This window comes from Olea europaea, unplaced genomic scaffold (assembly GCF_002742605.1).
Source record: "Olea europaea var. sylvestris unplaced genomic scaffold, O_europaea_v1 scaffold542, whole genome shotgun sequence".
Taxonomy (NCBI): Eukaryota; Viridiplantae; Streptophyta; class Magnoliopsida; order Lamiales; family Oleaceae; genus Olea; species Olea europaea.
The window spans coordinates 49353-66815 of NW_019263747.1; the positions used below are offsets into that span (position 1 = coordinate 49353).

General features: G+C 32.8%; 3 protein-coding genes across 3 annotated transcripts; 1 reads left to right on the forward strand and 2 right to left on the reverse strand.

Moving 5' to 3' along the window:
- Positions 1-1041: 1041 nt before the first annotated feature.
- On the forward strand, positions 1042-7732 carry LOC111388978 (vacuolar protein sorting-associated protein 2 homolog 1-like). The gene is made up of 5 exons (XM_023013812.1): positions 1042-1302; positions 4779-4909; positions 6363-6467; positions 7123-7383; positions 7477-7732. The coding sequence occupies exons 1-5, from the start codon at positions 1266-1268 to the stop codon at positions 7612-7614; spliced, it is 672 nt and encodes a 223-aa protein (XP_022869580.1). The 5' UTR covers positions 1042-1265; the 3' UTR covers positions 7615-7732.
- Positions 7733-9810: 2078 nt separating this feature from the next.
- Positions 9811-10326, reverse strand: LOC111388969 (RING-H2 finger protein ATL52-like). Its single transcript, XM_023013799.1, has one exon. The coding sequence runs from the start codon at positions 10324-10326 to the stop codon at positions 9811-9813; it is 516 nt and encodes a 171-aa protein (XP_022869567.1).
- Positions 10327-11995: 1669 nt separating this feature from the next.
- LOC111388970 (RING-H2 finger protein ATL52-like) lies at positions 11996-12427 on the reverse strand. The gene has a single exon (XM_023013800.1). The coding sequence runs from the start codon at positions 12425-12427 to the stop codon at positions 11996-11998; it is 432 nt and encodes a 143-aa protein (XP_022869568.1).
- Positions 12428-17463: the final 5036 nt, after the last annotated feature.

The window sequence follows — 17463 nt, forward strand, 5'->3', positions numbered from 1 at the left end:
AAAAATTATTTTATGATATTTATACAATTTATTTGATTATTTAGTAAAACATAATAATTTTATGCTAATATATTACTCGATAATATATATTTTAAATTTGGTGAATTTACTATTTTAAAATTACTGCTAAACATCCTCTGGGTTTCAAAAAAGGGCGTGTTTTGAGCTTTTTCTACGTTTTGAGTTTTTTAACTGAAAACACTAGAAAGGGGAAAAAAATCTTTTCGAGTTTTCAATTCTTTTCCTTGTTTTTGACACTGCATTTTCGAAAACGTGTGACCTAACACGGAGCATTTTCGAAAATTAGAAATAGAAAACGACAAACCAAATGTGCTCTTAGATTTTAATGACACCATCGAGAGTTGGATTAAATTTTGGTTACTGCAGATAAAATTTACCTAGCTTCCTAATAGGCCGAATCTCCATAGATGTTTGCCGCGTAATGAGAACAATAAGTAATATGCTATTTGTACATAATACGGTATTCAAAATGGTGTCAGCTCACCCTCAAAATTCAAAGGGTGTCTCCCTCCATGCAGTGGCGGAGACAAGTATTTGAAGTTAATGAGGCACATTCAAATTTATTAAAAAGTTACTAAAAAATTATGTATTCTACAAAAACACAAATGTTCACAAATTTCATATATATGAAAAATAACAATTCTCAAAGAATTCCAAATAATTTTACATATATTATGAATAACAATTTTCAAAGAATTTTCAAATTAAGTATCGTAAATGACAAAATAATCTCAACTCTCACTATCTCAATTGTTTTGTCATTGCTATAACTCTATTATAATAAAAAAATGCCCAAATATCGTTATTGTCCAATTCTGATTTTTGGCTCAAAAAAACTGTTGAGGTTGGTGGGTCACTTGACTCACTAGGTCCGCCAATGCCTGGGGCTTGATACCGTAATGTAAGTGTTGTATCACCCAAGAAAGTAATGGAAGGACCCACGTGGAAGTTGATCGGATGTGGATACTGTCATGACACCCTGTAACATAACCAACAAGATTATGCATCTTGTACCGTTGATTGATCAAAAATAACTAAAAAAACTTTTCCGCCTTGATTACGTACATTTTCGATTTGAATATTCCCTCAACCATTAATTCGTAAATCTTATGTTAAAACCCCTTTTTTGACGACGATTTTTCTTTATTTTATTATCAGAAGATTATATACAGAACATATATCAGTTGAGAAGAAAATTCAATTGGAGGCTTAATTTTGTTGCCGGAATTAATCGATCAATCACCATGAGTTTCCTTTTTGGAAAGAAAAAGACTCCGGCAGGTTCGTTTCTTTGTTTGCTTTGCACTGAAGTAATATCATTGGTTTTTGCTCTTTTTAATTCAGGAATTTCATTGGGTTTGTAGTTTTCTGAATTGGGACTAATTTGATGGTATGATATGGTTTTGGATGTTTTGATCAGATCATGTTATTGCTCAATTACTTGTGAAATGGAAATTTCCTGTTATCTATTTTGGGGAATTATTTTTGGTTGGGGAAGCTAGAAAGAAAGACCAAATGTATAGAAAAGGTTTATCTCTGTTTTAGAAAATCTTGTTTTAATTTATTTGTCTCGAATTTGAGATTAGTATTATGGACAGGGGAGCAAATTTCTGGGGGTGGAATGAGCAGCACACATGATGAAACACAAGATCATTGCTGTAAGCTCAATTAGGAGTTGGGTATAGATCATAGAGTTTAAGAATCATTGGGAAAATGTGGTAATATTTGTTAAATAGAGATATTTCTTGAAGACAAGAACTAGGTAATTTTGTTTCTTTATGAAGATCTATGTGGGAAATGATCTATACTGAGAATGTATTTGTGGATTCAATGGCCTTTTCAAGGCATAAGGGCCTACAGTTCTTTTGACAAAGTGAAGAGGTTAAGTCAAATATCAAGTTGTACTTTAGATATATAGTATATTTAGATTACCTGGATATGGGAATAGGCATACTTTGTCTCTAAAAGACTATGCATTTTTTACTGTCTTTGTCCCAATCCATTCCATATCGAAAAGATATATCCTTTTAAGTTTTAAGATTTATTTTATCATGGTTAAGTTAAATGAGAAAAACTATATCGTTTAAGTTTGACTATTTATTCTGTCATGGTTATGTTAATGAATGCCAGAAAACCATTTTGCTTCTTTATTTGGTCTCTTTCCTTCTTAAAATGTGAGTGGTAGAGAGATTATGGTCAATCTGTTAACCTTTACCCAATTTGAAAATACTGTCAGTTCTAATTAATGGAAGCTCGTATTCTCTTCGTGCCAACATACCTCATTCATGTGTTTGGCATTGCAGTGACAGACTGTTTTGTCCATGGCATAAGGTTGATGTCTCTAGAACCGTTATTGCATTACAACAACTTTCTTTGAAGTGCGGCAAAATATGCTCTTAGAAACAAAGCTTATTTCCAATAAATTTGGGGCACGAATTCTTTTTCATCATATCAAAAGGTTTAGTTATATCAAATATTTGGCACCACACTAGCTCATGTTAATTTGGGTCTGCCTCTCTCGCTTTTAACCAATTTTACTGGATCACTTCACTCTTGTTTACGAGAGTTTCTACACGCATGTAGCAGTGTTATTGCATTACACGGGACATCAATGTTACGACGACACATATGATTATGCTTTTTTATTAATTTTGTTTAGAACCATCTAAGCCTACGTGTTGTGGGGAATTAAATAGACATGCACAGCAGAAATTTTAAACTTAATTTCCTACACATGAAAACTTTGATGTTCTAATATGATTCGTAAGAAATCGTTACATCTTAAAGATTCAGATGGTAGAAACTGATTTTTCCTTTGAACTTCCAGTCTTGTAAAATTTGTTTCCTCTGCACAACAACAATTCCACATCTTCATCGGCCTTAATAGCCTAAGAGATAATTCCTTTATTCTATATCTCGATTTACCATAGTAGTGCAAGTGCTCTGTCTTAATACTAATCCTCACGGGAAAGTTGGAAGGCAAAAATTCCTACAATAGGAACAATGAGGCAGACGACATATAGGTTTTGAGAATTATTTTTGTGCTAGCAAAAATCTATATCCTTTCAACCTTAGTATCAAACGATTTATAGACGTTTGTAATCATAATGCTATTAAAAATAATAAAAACCTTTATAACGCTAATAGCATTGTGACAATAAAAACTTTCTAAATTTATTGTCCCCAAAAGTAATTAATTTTATTTTGTAAATTTAGCCCATTAACTAAATCTAAAATTAACTAAATGCATTAAATAATTTTGACTCATTAGTTAATAGTCCAATCTACCAACTAATTAGTTGCACAAAATGCATCATACCTGTCAATTAATTAAAATTTCACTTTCATCTTCTAGTACTCACCACTTTTATGTGATCTATTAGGATCTCAGTAAGGATCACAACTAATGTGAATTATTATCCAATTCAAATCAGGATAAGATAAGTCAAAGCTCCTTTTAATTTATCGATTAATTCAACAATCAATTTATTCATATTAAATGTCCAACATTAACATCTAGTAATTCGTCAAGGCTACCCATTTGACGAAAATTCATACGGTATGACAAAACATAAAATGTCCGTTAGCATGAAATAAAATCCTTTCATCAACTATGTCCTAATTGTTTAAGAGATATGGACTTTAGTGCCAATATCATTCACCAATTATGTTTTTTGTTACCTTGAGCTTTCGATTCAATGAGCTGTATTTGAAACTCTTTAAAATCATAACTCCACCTTGGTCAAGGACTTTCAATATCAATAATCAAGTCTACGGAGAATGATGAATCCCATCTTGATTATTCGTCGATCTTCATGTAATTTCGCAATACCTAATTATTGTTGTGGTAGAAACCCTAAATAGAGTTATATCCAACACTATCAAAGTACGATGATCAAACACATAAGATTCCTTGATGATCACAATTTTAAGGATCAGCTTAACAACCATCGCTCAGAAGAAGTAATTCACTGACACTCAAATGGTCACCCGTATGGATCTTTACGACAGGCCTCCAAGTAACTTAATCATCTAACAAGCATCCAAATATCTACTCGAGCTTCCCCAGACTCTAGTTAATGAGGTGAACTTATCTCTTCGAAAGAAAGAAGAGTAATGTGTACTAGCCTATCCGGATAGATCATATCCGTATGTCATTTGCCCAAATGACTAGGGATTGTTCAAGAATAGATCAACATGAAATGTATCTCATTATCCCAACTCCTTTTGATTAACATATCACTCCCATTTATTCTTCAAACTCCATTATTCATACACGTTTATCTAAATAAAAAATATAATGGAGATGTCAATAAATAGAATTAATTGCATTTGATAATAAAATAAAGTCATTATACTTGAAAACCCACTGGACATAGGGTTATTTGTGAGTGGATGGGTTATTATTTGTCCAGTTGCTAAAGTATATATTTCACAGGTTGGAGTTTTTTTCTTACGTTTCCTCTCAGAACCCTTGTTTCATGGGGCCAACCTGGATTTACTGATATGGATATATTTGTTGGATTTGATTCATTATTATATATTAATATTAGTTTGTGTTTCTTTTGTTGCTTGTTCCCTTTTTAATTACCATAATTTTGGTACTCAAATGACCTGGGGTACTAACCATGGAGCGTGGCTTATGATCAGTTATTCTTAGTTTGGAATAAATAGTTTATGATTGTGGTCTTTCTCTCTTTGACAGAGCATTTCATTGATCTGAATTACCTATAATATTATATTATTATGATTTACAGAACTTCTTCGGGAGAATAAGAGAATGCTTGATAAATCAATTCGCGAAATAGAGCGGGAGAGACAGGGTCTACAAACACAAGAGAAAAAACTTATTGCTGAGATAAAGAAAAGTGCCAAGCAAGGGCAGATGGTACGTGGGCTCTCCAGATTTAATATGCTTAGCTTCTGAATTGTAAATGTGATGTTGTTTTAACTCATTTTCTCTATAGAGATAAAGCCATCTTGCTGCCTTTTTATGTTCCAGAACTTTAAATTAACATTTTAGCAATTGATTTAGTTCCTTGAAAATTTTTAGTGATATCTAAGAGGAGAGCCAAAGCAGCCTATCTCTGATTACAATTATTATTATTATTATCATCATCATCATCATCATCATCATCATCATCATCCTACATTGACTAGGTAAAAAAATGAATATTTTTCTTCACAAATCATGAAATTTTAATTTTTGATGCAGAATATGATAATTTCAAATCTACTGTTCTCCCACATTTGCAATAGGTGTTTATATCATGTCAGATGCCTGTAAATTATCTTGGTTTAATTTTTATTAATGGACTGGCCCCACTTGGGCATGTGAAAGAAACAAAAATTATGTTGCATGTTTCTGGAAGCTATGATATTGCTGTACAATCTTTTCTGGAGAAAGAAAAAAAAAATAAAAAAAATGAAAGAGCCCTTTGCTAATTTATTTTCCTGGAACTGGAACTCGCATTCCTTGAGTCCTTTAGTAAGATGATGTTGTATGTATTAAGGAATAAATTTGAGGCTGAAAAGTTAAAGAAAAAATGGAACATGCGTATAGGGTGAAAATGTAGTAAGTTTTGACATGTAATTAAGCCTTGAAATAAATACAGTTTCTATAATGATTTAGATGGGGACAAAAGAATTGCACTATGTTAATATTTCTTCTCACCTTTTTCTGTTTTGTGTTTGAACAATTTCAAATTATTTTTGAGTAAGGTCTAGATTTTTGCTTTACCAATTTTGGCAGATAATGAATTATAAAAATTATAATTTGGTATCTAGCTTACGCCAGATGACTGAGGGCTAGAAATCATCAAGGCAAGTCAAATTCTTTTAAATTCACGCAGTCACATATGACTGACATGTTAACAGAATTTTAGAATGAACATAATAGGATTTTGTGCTGATTGTTTCAATTCTGGTGTTGGAATTCCTTGAAACATATGTCAGGTGCTACAGACCATTCTTGTCCCGAAGACATCGTTTCATATTGAAAATGAATACTAGTTCACAAATCAGCAGTTATGGAAGGGTTCATTTCAAAGATTCTTTGGAATGTTTTTGGTAATCCTCTGGTTTATGATTGACAAATTCATTCCGAACATTTTGAATCACTGACTGCTAGTTTCTTTAGATTCACCAATTGCATTAAGATGCTCCTTATGATTTCCTTTTTTCTTGTCTTCCGATATTGTTTCTGGAAATTGATTAAATTGTAGTTAGTTATTATTGTGCTTCCATGATAGAATCTGATACTTTTGGTTCCATTAGTGATTCTAAATGCAACTCATTTGGAGCCCAATTACTCAAAGCCATTTTTAAGTGCTTTGTTGCAGGGAGCTGTTAAGGTGATGGCTAAAGATCTCATAAGAACACGTCATCAGATTGAAAAATTCTATAAGCTCAAATCCCAACTGCAAGGTGTATCCCTCAGAATTCAGGTATGTTGTCATGACTTGGTCATTTAGATTTGATTTGGGACTTCAGATACAAGGTGTATCCCTCAGAATTTGTTATAGTAATTGACTTTGTGACATTTTAAGTTTGTATATCATGTATAGTAATTCGTTTTGATCCAGATAGTTTGGTTATGTGGATTTGATATGTTAGCCATGATTTTGGTTTTAATTCATCATCAGTCGTCCAATATTGTATTCTTTTCAATAATTTATTCAGCAAAGAATTTAATCACGAGTTAACAAAATATTTGCTGAAGGAGAACATAACAAGTAGGGTGGCACAAATTGATAATTTTTTAAGGACGGACATGTATTGCAATCATTTAGACCTGAAGAGGCTTCAATTTGTAAGAGAGATGCGATGCCTGTAGAAGAATTTAGAAGAGGGAGGGGTAGACCAGTACTAAATTTTCGTCTATTCCTGTTGTAGTTCCTAAGGATTTAATATTACTGGTTCTGTCATTTGATGTATCAATAAATTGAATGGAGTGGTGAAAGAGAATCTATGTAGCCGACTGCAAAATTCTTAGGAATAAGGCTTAGTTTGTTGTTATAAACTATTTCATTTTGCAGTTTCTCCTTTTTTCCTATACTTCGGTTTGTAAATTTTTTCATTAACTTCAATACCTCTTTCCAGACATTGAAATCAACACAAGCAATGGGGGAGGCGATGAAAGGTGTTACAAAGGCAATGGGCCAAATGAATAGGCAAATGAACTTGCCATCCCTTCAGAGAATAATGCAAGAATTCGAAATGCAGAATGAAAAGATGGAACTAGTAAGTGAGGTGATGGGAGATTCCATCGATGATGCACTGGAAGGAGATGAAGAGGAAGAAGAGACGGAAGAGTTGGTGAATCAGGTTCTTGATGAGATTGGAATCGATATTAATTCTGAGGTACATCTTTCTCCTTTGGTTCTTTGTGTTGGATTTGAAGATGATTTTTCCTTTAGCAAGTGCTAATTAATTCTTGGTTTGAACTTGATGTAGCTTGTTAATGCACCATCGACGACTGTAGCAGCCCCAGCTGCAAAAGGTAAGGTTCCACAAGCTGAGTCAACAGAAAATGACGATGGCGGGATAGACAATGACCTTCAGGCCAGGTTAGATAATTTGAGAAAAATGTAATTGACTTGTAAAGTACAAATTAACTGGTTAGACTGGACGAGATCACGGCTTTGTAACATCTGTGAAGATTATTAAACTCCATACTTTAATAATTTCAATAGAGTACATTTATTTTTCATGCTCTAATGTTAAATAGCATGTTTGGTACACAATATTGGACACGACTTAACATTATAAAGTTTCTTCTTCTTTCTTAATGTTGTTGAGAACAATCTAGATTAGTCTCGAAGAGTAATAGTTCATATGCTACGTAGTAGAACTAAACATCCTGACCGTTGAAAACTCTTCAAACTTTTAACCGATCGTACGAAGTGAAAAATGCACAAGTTCGTAGTATGAATTGTCACCTACAAGGAGAAAGTTCCTTTGTGTTGAACTCTATTCAACTTGTTACGGATTAAGCTCTATTCCATACTTTCAAGAGCAGTACAAATGAAAAGGCAGTAGTGCAACAAGCAATGTATACACAGAGTTCTAGTGGTTCATCTCAATCATCCACTATTTACTACTAGTTTTTCTGTGACGAAGAGAATATAAGGTCTTGCCCTCACCCCTCTCTTTCACTGAAAAACAGCCCTCTGAAAAATAGAAATACGAGGGTGATTTGATACATGTGTGAATGTTCAAGGTAGGTTGATATGTGGTCAAGAAATTAATATTTGGGTGGGGTCTTATTCTTTTCCTTTCCTGCTTATAAGCACCAAATAAGTCCCTTCCAAAGAAAATAAGCTCAAGTGTGCAGTATGATTAAACTTCACAATATCTAACATATTCGAAGGACTGAGAATCAAGAGAGAATAGAACGTAGATGCATGTTTTTGGGGGGACAAGCAAAAAAAAAAATAAAAAAAATGTAGCAAGTTGAACTGAGGGATTGGGAACTTTCCAGAATATGTAATTATGAAGACACGACCTTCCAGTATGTAGGTGTATATTAACTCGAGACCAATATAGCTTGGATAATGTATAAGATAACACTGGAGAGTATAATGTTGTTAAGCTCTGTGGCACGGACACTTTAGTTAGGGTCTGAACGTATCGAACATGAATACCCGTCGAACACTTTACCATAGTTATTTTTCTTTCTTTATTAGAAATAATATGTATTTTTAACTTAAAGTTATTATTAACTAACAAATAGGTACTCATATTTAAAAGATTTCAGCAAGAAAAATTAATAATTAGTATAAAATTAAAGTTATACTATATAAATGAAGAAATTTAAATAATTTAATCAACACGTCGACTATGTATCCTATCAATATTTATTTGAAAAATCATGTGTCGACCTGTCCATATTAGTCCATCGTAGTCGTTAAGTAACACGATAAACAGAGACGTAAACCAAAGGTTGCCTTATCTTATCCCTTGCATTCAACCTGTCCCAGTCTTATTTGTTTGGGGCCCAGTCTCTCTTGTTTTTGTCCCACCCATGTCTAACCAAGTACGGAACTTTGTGTGTATTGTATTGGCCTATTGGTATTATCGATAACCTTTTCCGTACTAATTCCCCTTTTTGTATCCTATGCCCATGGAAGGTTAGAATCAACCCCCTTCCTAAGGCAGTGTAATTTCTTTTTTATTATAATCAAATTCCAAAAATTTCTACTTAAAAAAGTTGGTTCTTTAAGCCTGTGTGTATACTAGTTCACCTTAGAATCTTGTAAGTAATTACTATTTACAGTTCAACGGCTTGCAAAAAGACAGCAATTCCCACTGCACAGAGGAACTGCTACCAGAATTGTTGCCAAGTGTGATCTGTTGCAATTCTGACAATATTTTTCTGTACACGCAGTAGAGCTAGCAAGAAGATTAGGGCCGTGTTTGAAAGGAATTTTGAGAATTGATTTTTTGATCGTTTAGAAGAAAAGTGAGATCCATCTACGAGGGAAGAAATAAAAAATTACAGTTAAAATTGTGAAATAACGGTTAAAAAATCAAATTTTTAGAATAAAAAAAATCCCTCCCAAACAAACAGGCTGTAGAACTTTGCTACAGGAATAAAACTTTTTAACAGAATTAATATTCTATTAAATAAAATCTGTAACTTTAGAAAAATTCAAAAGATTATCTTTGTAATTTGGACATTTTCATCTGAGTTCATCATTGGCGTCCACACACCAAAGATAGGGCACTATGCAATATTATGCACAAATGGTATGATTCCATTCCACACTGTCAATGATTCACAAATTTCTAAACCAAGTTGCCTGGATCCGGCAATCCTTCCCGAGAGTTCTCTAATTGATCTGTGCCGCGAAGAACCGGTGGCTCGACCAGGGAACGACAAAGTGGACAGTTAAAGTGGGAATAAAGCCACATATCAATACAGGGAGCATGAAAACAGTGCTTGCACCGTGGAAGTTGCCTTATTTCTTCACCTTCTTCAAACTCTGATAGACAAACAGCACATCCAGAGTCATCTGCTTCATTTTTCTTGTACTTAAAGCTGGACAAGACGGCTTTCTTCTGTTTATAAAATCTTGGGGTCGAGGTAGATTCGAGGTCACCAGTACGTCCCAGGCGTGTGCCAGTGCCACCATAGTACTCTGTGCATAATTTTACAATGATGAGATTGTACACTACAAGCACAGTTGCAGCCGTTCCTAAGACGAAGATGCCATAATATAACATGGGCAAGTTTGATTTTTGTAGAAAAGGTGGGGGTAGTGGGGGAGGAGGGTGCATATGGGGGATTGGAGGTTCTCCCATGGTGTTTTAGTACACAATTGCAGGGGTTTATTGAGATGATTGGTGCTTTCTGTAGTAGATTTTAGTTACTTATAATTTGATTATAATCTGTTACATCTTGAAACCATGGTCCTGAAAGAGTACAGAATTTTATCTACAAAACTGTGGGTTTTAAATATACGGGGAATCTAGACAGTTTATATAATAAATAAAGACAAAATAAATAACTTTTTTGTATAAGATTGGGATGAATCATGATTGATAGAGAATATTTGAATTAAGAAATATCTTTCTTGTTAGGAGTCACTTCAAATAATTTATAGGCATGACTTAGAAATTCTAAGTAGGGATGGTGAATTTCTTAAGTCTAGTCCCGCCCCGCGTTGCCTCGACCAATATCGGATATGACTCGGGCACTTCTATAGACAAAAATTTAGGGTGTAGTTGGTTTTCATTTTCATTTTCAAAACGATTTTTAGTTTTCTCCAAAATCGGCCATTCTTTCGAATTTTGAGCGTTTTTGACATCTATAATTGAAAACGCTAAAAAGTCGTTTTGAGTTTTCTGTTATAAATTTTAACTCGTTATCGAAAACGACGAACCAAACTCGTTTTCTGCGTTTTCGAAAACGAAAAACGAAAAATGGGTCGAAATGGCAAACCAACCACGGCCTTAGTTTCTTCTTCTTTCTTAGCCCGTTATACAGCCATATTTTGTGTAGAATGAGTCTTTAAAGAGTAAAATTTTCGAGTTTACCTAAAGAATATTTTATTGTGAGAGCGTGTGATTAAAAATAAGTATAAGAAAAAAGAATATTGGGAAAAATGGTTACAAAACAGGGCTTAATATTCTCGAACCGAGTCCAACCCATATGCCATTAGGGGTTAGAAACTGCAGCAGAGCCTTTTGTTTTGCCAAATTCTCCCCATCTCTTCCGTGTATAGTTTATGAATATGTGACTGCAAGTTCTTGCGGGTTTGTTTGTCGAGAAATGTGTGCCTTCTGGCACATGCTCTTCGAGTTTTCGCTTGCTTAGGTCCTCTCCCGGATTCACTGGCCACTTTAGCTAACATAATTCATATTCCCACATGTATCGCGTCGCCCTCTATTGAAGTAAGCGATTGGGAATTCCTAGAATATCATTAGTAGGAGGAAAAGACCTTCCTGTCTATAGATTTATTTACTCGAAATTGTGACAGTTTGGATATGACGAATCGTGACACTGGAGAGTGACAAGGTTGGTAAACAACACGAAAAACAGAGACCAAAAATGAAGGATTACTATTGCCTGAATTTCTTATCGTTTGAATTCATGTTGGCCCTTTAACCCAGAGTATATGTATAGTTGGTCGGATTATGCCATTTGTACTTGTTGGTTTACATGTTGGTTGACACGGTTCCACCCGACCTCTCACATGGGAAAAGTCGGGGTCCACGGCCACATGTGTGGGGCCGACCTCGACCTCCCTATGTGAGTGGGGAGGTGGGCCCGTGTCAACCAACATGTAAACCTCCATATACTCATAGCAAAATTCATAGTTGGCCATACTGATTCAATCTTCTGAGCAATTCACTGTCTACAATTCTATTTTGATATTTTCATCTGAGTTCATAGGCCCAAACGCACCAAAGATAATGCATTAGCCACAAATAGTATCATTACATTTCACTGTCAATGGTTGACAGACTTCTAAACCAAGTTGCCTGGATCTAACAATCCTTCCTGAGAGTTCTCTGATTGCTCGGTGACAGAAGAAAACTGGCGAAGAACCGGGGAACGACAAAGCGGACAATCAAGGTGGGAATAGAGCCACATATCAATACACGGAGCATGAAAACAGTGCTTGCACTGTGGAAGCTGCCTTATTTCTTCACCTTCTTCAAACACTGATAGGCAAACTGCACATTCAGAATCATCATCTTCTTCCCCTGCTCTATCTTTCTTGTACTTGTAGCTGGACAGTGAGAATTTGTTCGGTTTCTTGAATCTTCGTTCGAGGTTAGTGGTACGTCGAAGGCGCGTGCTATCGGAGTATTCTGTGCACCATTTTACGACGACGAGATTGTATAGAACCAGCACAATCGCAGCCGTTCCGATGACGACGAGGCCGTAATATAACATGTGCAAGTTTGGTTTTGGCAGAGAAGGTGATTGGAGTGGGAGAGGGTGCATATGGGGAATTGGAGGTTCTCCCATGGTGTTTTTGAACAAAATGGCAGAGGCTTATTGAGAAGTTTGCCGTTCTGTGATATGGATTCTTTTCACTTATAATCCATTAGAAGATTAAATCTTTTAAGCCATTGGTCTCAAGGAATCTACATGAACTTTATTGATAAAATACAGGCAATTATGTACAATAATAAAGACAAAGTGAAGTACCATTGGTACAAGATGAACATGAATCTCAATTGAGAGAGAATATTTGAATTAAGTAAAATAAAGCACATGATTTTTAACTTTTTTTCAATATCATCGATATTCTGATAAAAATTAATATATGGTTATAGTTAGAGATTAGGAAAGGTCATCATCGATACATCTTGCAATGGTGATACTATCAGTAATTATACGAAGGCGATCGTCAACGTAGTTGTCATTATAAGTGTTATCTACGCAAGTTTATTTTTTATTTTTTAATAAGTTACCGATGGCGTATTCTGTCATTTAAGTCAAGATATTTGAAATTTTTATTTACAATTTTAACTGCTGATAAGTTGATTTTATAATTATATTTTCTTAAGATGAAATTTTAATGTTATTACTTTATTTGTTGACATAATTTCTTTCAATAAATTAAATTTTATTATAATATATTTTTTTTTAATATTACAGACGGCAAATCTGTTTGTAATCGAAAATAATCTATTTAATTATCTACAGAATTGTATATAATTAACTTATTTAAATTATTTTTTATTAGTCATTGTCATGTTACGTTGCTTTCATCTGATGTCACAATCACCAATAATATCATACTGCAAGTAGAGATTTTGTTTCTCTCTGCAAGTTGTTTGTATGAATATTTATAAAAAATTATCTCTAACGGATAATATAAACTAATTAATTGTTTTTTTATTTATTAAATTACTATATTTTTTATAATGGTTATGGAGAAATTCTTTATTAGTTGATCGATTAACAAATTATGATGCTTCCTCGATGGCAATTTTGTCAAGGAAAATACTAGATGTACATAATTTTTGTCCATAAGGGTGTCCATGCCTCTCACATGAGGTGAGACCTACAAAAGTGTGGGCTCCACCCCATGTGAGAGGCATGGACACCTTGATGTACAAAAATTATGTACATCAAGCAAAGTCCTTTTGTCAATATCGGTAGTGACTCTTTGACACTTGAATGATTACAAATGAAGCCCTAACAAATTACATATCTTGGATTTCGTGTCCGAATAAAGAAAGGAAAAATTAGGCACAATACCCTTCAAAAATAAAAAATTAGAATAATAATCTTAAAACTAATTAAAACTCGTAATCTCGTAATTAATACGGTTAAAACCCCTCAAATTACCAAAACTCCAGAAGCCCCAAATCACCTATTGTAGATAATCGAGATCTTATAGATTAAAAATCAATCGGGGGTTCTCACACCGAATCAGGTATGAATTTCTCTTTCAATTTCACTTTGAATTAGATTTTATACTCGATTCTTCCTTTTATCATCTTGAAATATTAGTTCGCAGGTCTTCACATCCTACAAATTTCCCCTTTTGTGTGTGTGTGTGTGTTCGTTTATTCCAGTTCTTGAAAATTTAGCTTGGATTAATACCCCAATTTTTTTAGACCATTCAGTCAAGTGCATGAACTTGCTTTTACTTTTCGTTCTTTTTCCACTTTTTGGCTAATTAATAAATATGGAGTATTGTTTCCTTGAAATAGAGTTACTAAGCCTACTTTGGCCTCTATTCTCATTTTCATTCTTTTTCTCTCTTATTTTTAATCACACAATCTTCTATAAAATAATATTAAATGCAAATTAAAAACTTTTTTTTTCTTTTTCAACCACATATTTTTCAAAAAAAAAATATTCCAACCATTAAAATTTGAAAAGAATGAGAGCCAGATGGGGGCTAATTAGGAAAGTTGGGTGGTTGCACTTGGGAATTATTTTTCCTTTGATTTTTTAGCGGATTCATTTATACTAAACTGCAATATTCATTAATTCAAAATATTTGGTAAGAACTTATTTGGCTTAATTGTTTTTGTGCATAAGCTACTGCTTTGGAAAAATTGTCTCACCGCTATGTTCTCATAGTTATTCATGTAGTTAAATTTACTGCATTCATGCTCTGCTTTCTCGTTGATGAATGCATTTGGCATGTGTTAAATGAAATTGGATTTCTTTCTTATCTATTTCATATAATAATAAGTGAAAATACTTGTCATAACGATCACTCTGCTAACACCACACGTCTCTTTGTTGGACATTTATCTTCAAGGACCCCGATCTCTTGATCTGGAGGACATACGTCTATATGTAATTGACTATTTCAAGATGTTCTGATTATTATCAATGTGGTGTTCAAGTCTATAGTCTGGATTCATTCATGGTTTGAGGTTGTTGGCATTTATTATGAAGCTGTTGCACTTTTGTTCATCTCGTAGTTGAAGCTGTTGCGCTTTTGGAACCCCTTGCTGCAACCAGTGACGGACGCAAACATTTGGTGTTAGTGGGTGACGAGCAAACTCATTAAAAAATTATTTATACTATATCAACACATACAAGTTATTATTGTCATAAATTCACAAATTTCATATATATATATATGTAAAATAACAATTCTCAAAGAATTCTAAATAATCTCACATATATGATAAATAATAATTTTCAAAGAATTTTCAAATTAAATATCGCAAATGACTAAATAATCTCAACTCTCACTCTCTCAATTGTTCGATTATTGCTGTAACTCTATTCTAATAAAAAAGTCCAACTACCGTTACTGCTCAAATTTGATCTTTGGTTCTAAAACCCCAAAAAGAAAATAATAATAAATAAAACCCTGAAAGTTGTCTAGCATCTAATGGTGAAATTTATGTATGAAGTAGCTATTAAGTTGCTAATGAAATAACTTATGTTTTAATTATTAGATTTTGAACTAATATCCGTATATTACCTACTTTTACACGGACAAAATCCATTATCCTATGATTGCCTGAACTTGGACTAGTCTTTTCAGGAAGTACCCACTTAACGTGTCTATGAATTGAGTATATAAACATTTATCATGTGATTATTTATATATGAGATCGATCATTACTTTATAGAATACATGAATGCTATCAATGTGTGAAATTGAATAATTTTATCATTATCTCATCTTAGACTAAACAGGTTGACTCAAGAAAATTTGAGTGTTTGCCATTTTTTATTTATTTATTTTTTTACTTTGTCACTTTTTGAGTGTATTTCACTTTTTTTGAGTGAGTCACTTTTTTTTTTTTTTTTTTTTAATCCGTTTAATTTTTTTTTTTTTTTTCCCTTTTTAAAATTTGTCCTTTTTTTTTTTTTAAAAAAAAAAATTTTTTCCTTTTTTTTTTTTTTTTTTTTTGAATCCGTATAACTTTTTTAATTTGTGTCACTTTTTAAAATTCGTCACTTTTTTTTTTTAAAAAGAAAAAATTTGTCACTTTTTTAATACTTGTCATTTTTTTTTGTTTTTTGTTTTGTCATTTTTAAGTATTTGTCACTTTTTTCAATTGTCTTTTTGAAAATTCTATCTATTTTTTTAGTGACAAACATCATTTTTTTAATAAAAGTGACATTGTTTCTAATTTTTTAATAAAAAGTGATACTAAACTTTTAAAAGTGACACAATTTTTAAAAAAAGTGTTATTGTGTTACTTTTTAATTTTACACAGTATTTTTGACTTCTCAAAAACTTTTCATATGATTTTTCAAAAGATATAAAATTTTAAGGTTATTTTTATAAGTTGCCCATAAAGAAAGTGTAAGGGAGAAAAAATATTTTCAAAAATTGCGATTTCTAATTAGGATTATCATCGACATGATTATTATTAGAAGTTAACTCTTTATTTCTATTTATACTCAAATACATTTTAGGATTTTGCTATGTGTACAACAAGTTTGATATCTCGGTGTACAGTCCCCCAACAATAAGGGGCAAGCAATATTTTTATTGGTCGTATCCATTAATTTGCACATTTCATCTTTAATGATAGTTTCATCCAAATATCATGTTCACGTGTTTTAAAATGAGAAACAATTTATTTGTAATTTTTTTTATTATTGAAACTATGAGGGATAGATAAGTCTTTTTACTCTCTTAACGTAATTTTTAGACAAAATTGTCGTCATTGATAAAATACTAATTAATAGTTGGGTAATGATGAGAATACGATGAAAAAATTAAGAATATACTGATCGAGATCCATGTATTCATTCCTCAATTTATATGTTATTTATTTGTTGCTTTTAACGTCTGAGTTTGCCAGCTGAAATGTCATAAACATAAATTTTGATGGAAATAAAATTTGAATAATTTTACGTGTACATTATGAATACATTTATGGAGACATAACCCATAAAATTTTATAAGGCTGCAAAATTTTGTTTTCATATTATAAAGTTCTCATAAATTTCCTTCTATAAAGAAAGATAAAGATGGTAAACGCACGTGTCCGATGATGTCCGCCTAAAAACCTCGAAAGCCTTCACTTTGAATTGTCAAAAGGTACGCGGTGTCCAAACAAGTTGCCCCTTATCACTCTCATTCTTTTTGTCTTTTTAAGGTTTGCGTCCTCGACACGATTTTATGATAAAAAAATTTTAAGTTCACACCAATATCTCTTGATCTTTCTTATTCATCTACTTGAAATTTTCAAGTTCAAACACGTTACTCAACGTCCATCACTAGAAACACCACCTCCCGTCCAACTTGCATGTGTTAAACATGCTGCCAACGTTCATTTTGAGCCAAGAAAATATCAAAAATGCCTTATTCTTCGTATTCGAGATGCTAAACTAAAATATTGTAGCGTATGTATTGATGTGTATACGGCTACTAATGTTAAATCGATCCTCTAATCCAATATTCACTTCTTAGACTTTATTTTTCCATTAGCCATTAATGTAAACACTCTCATTAATTGAAATTTATTATTATAGTCCACCAAAAA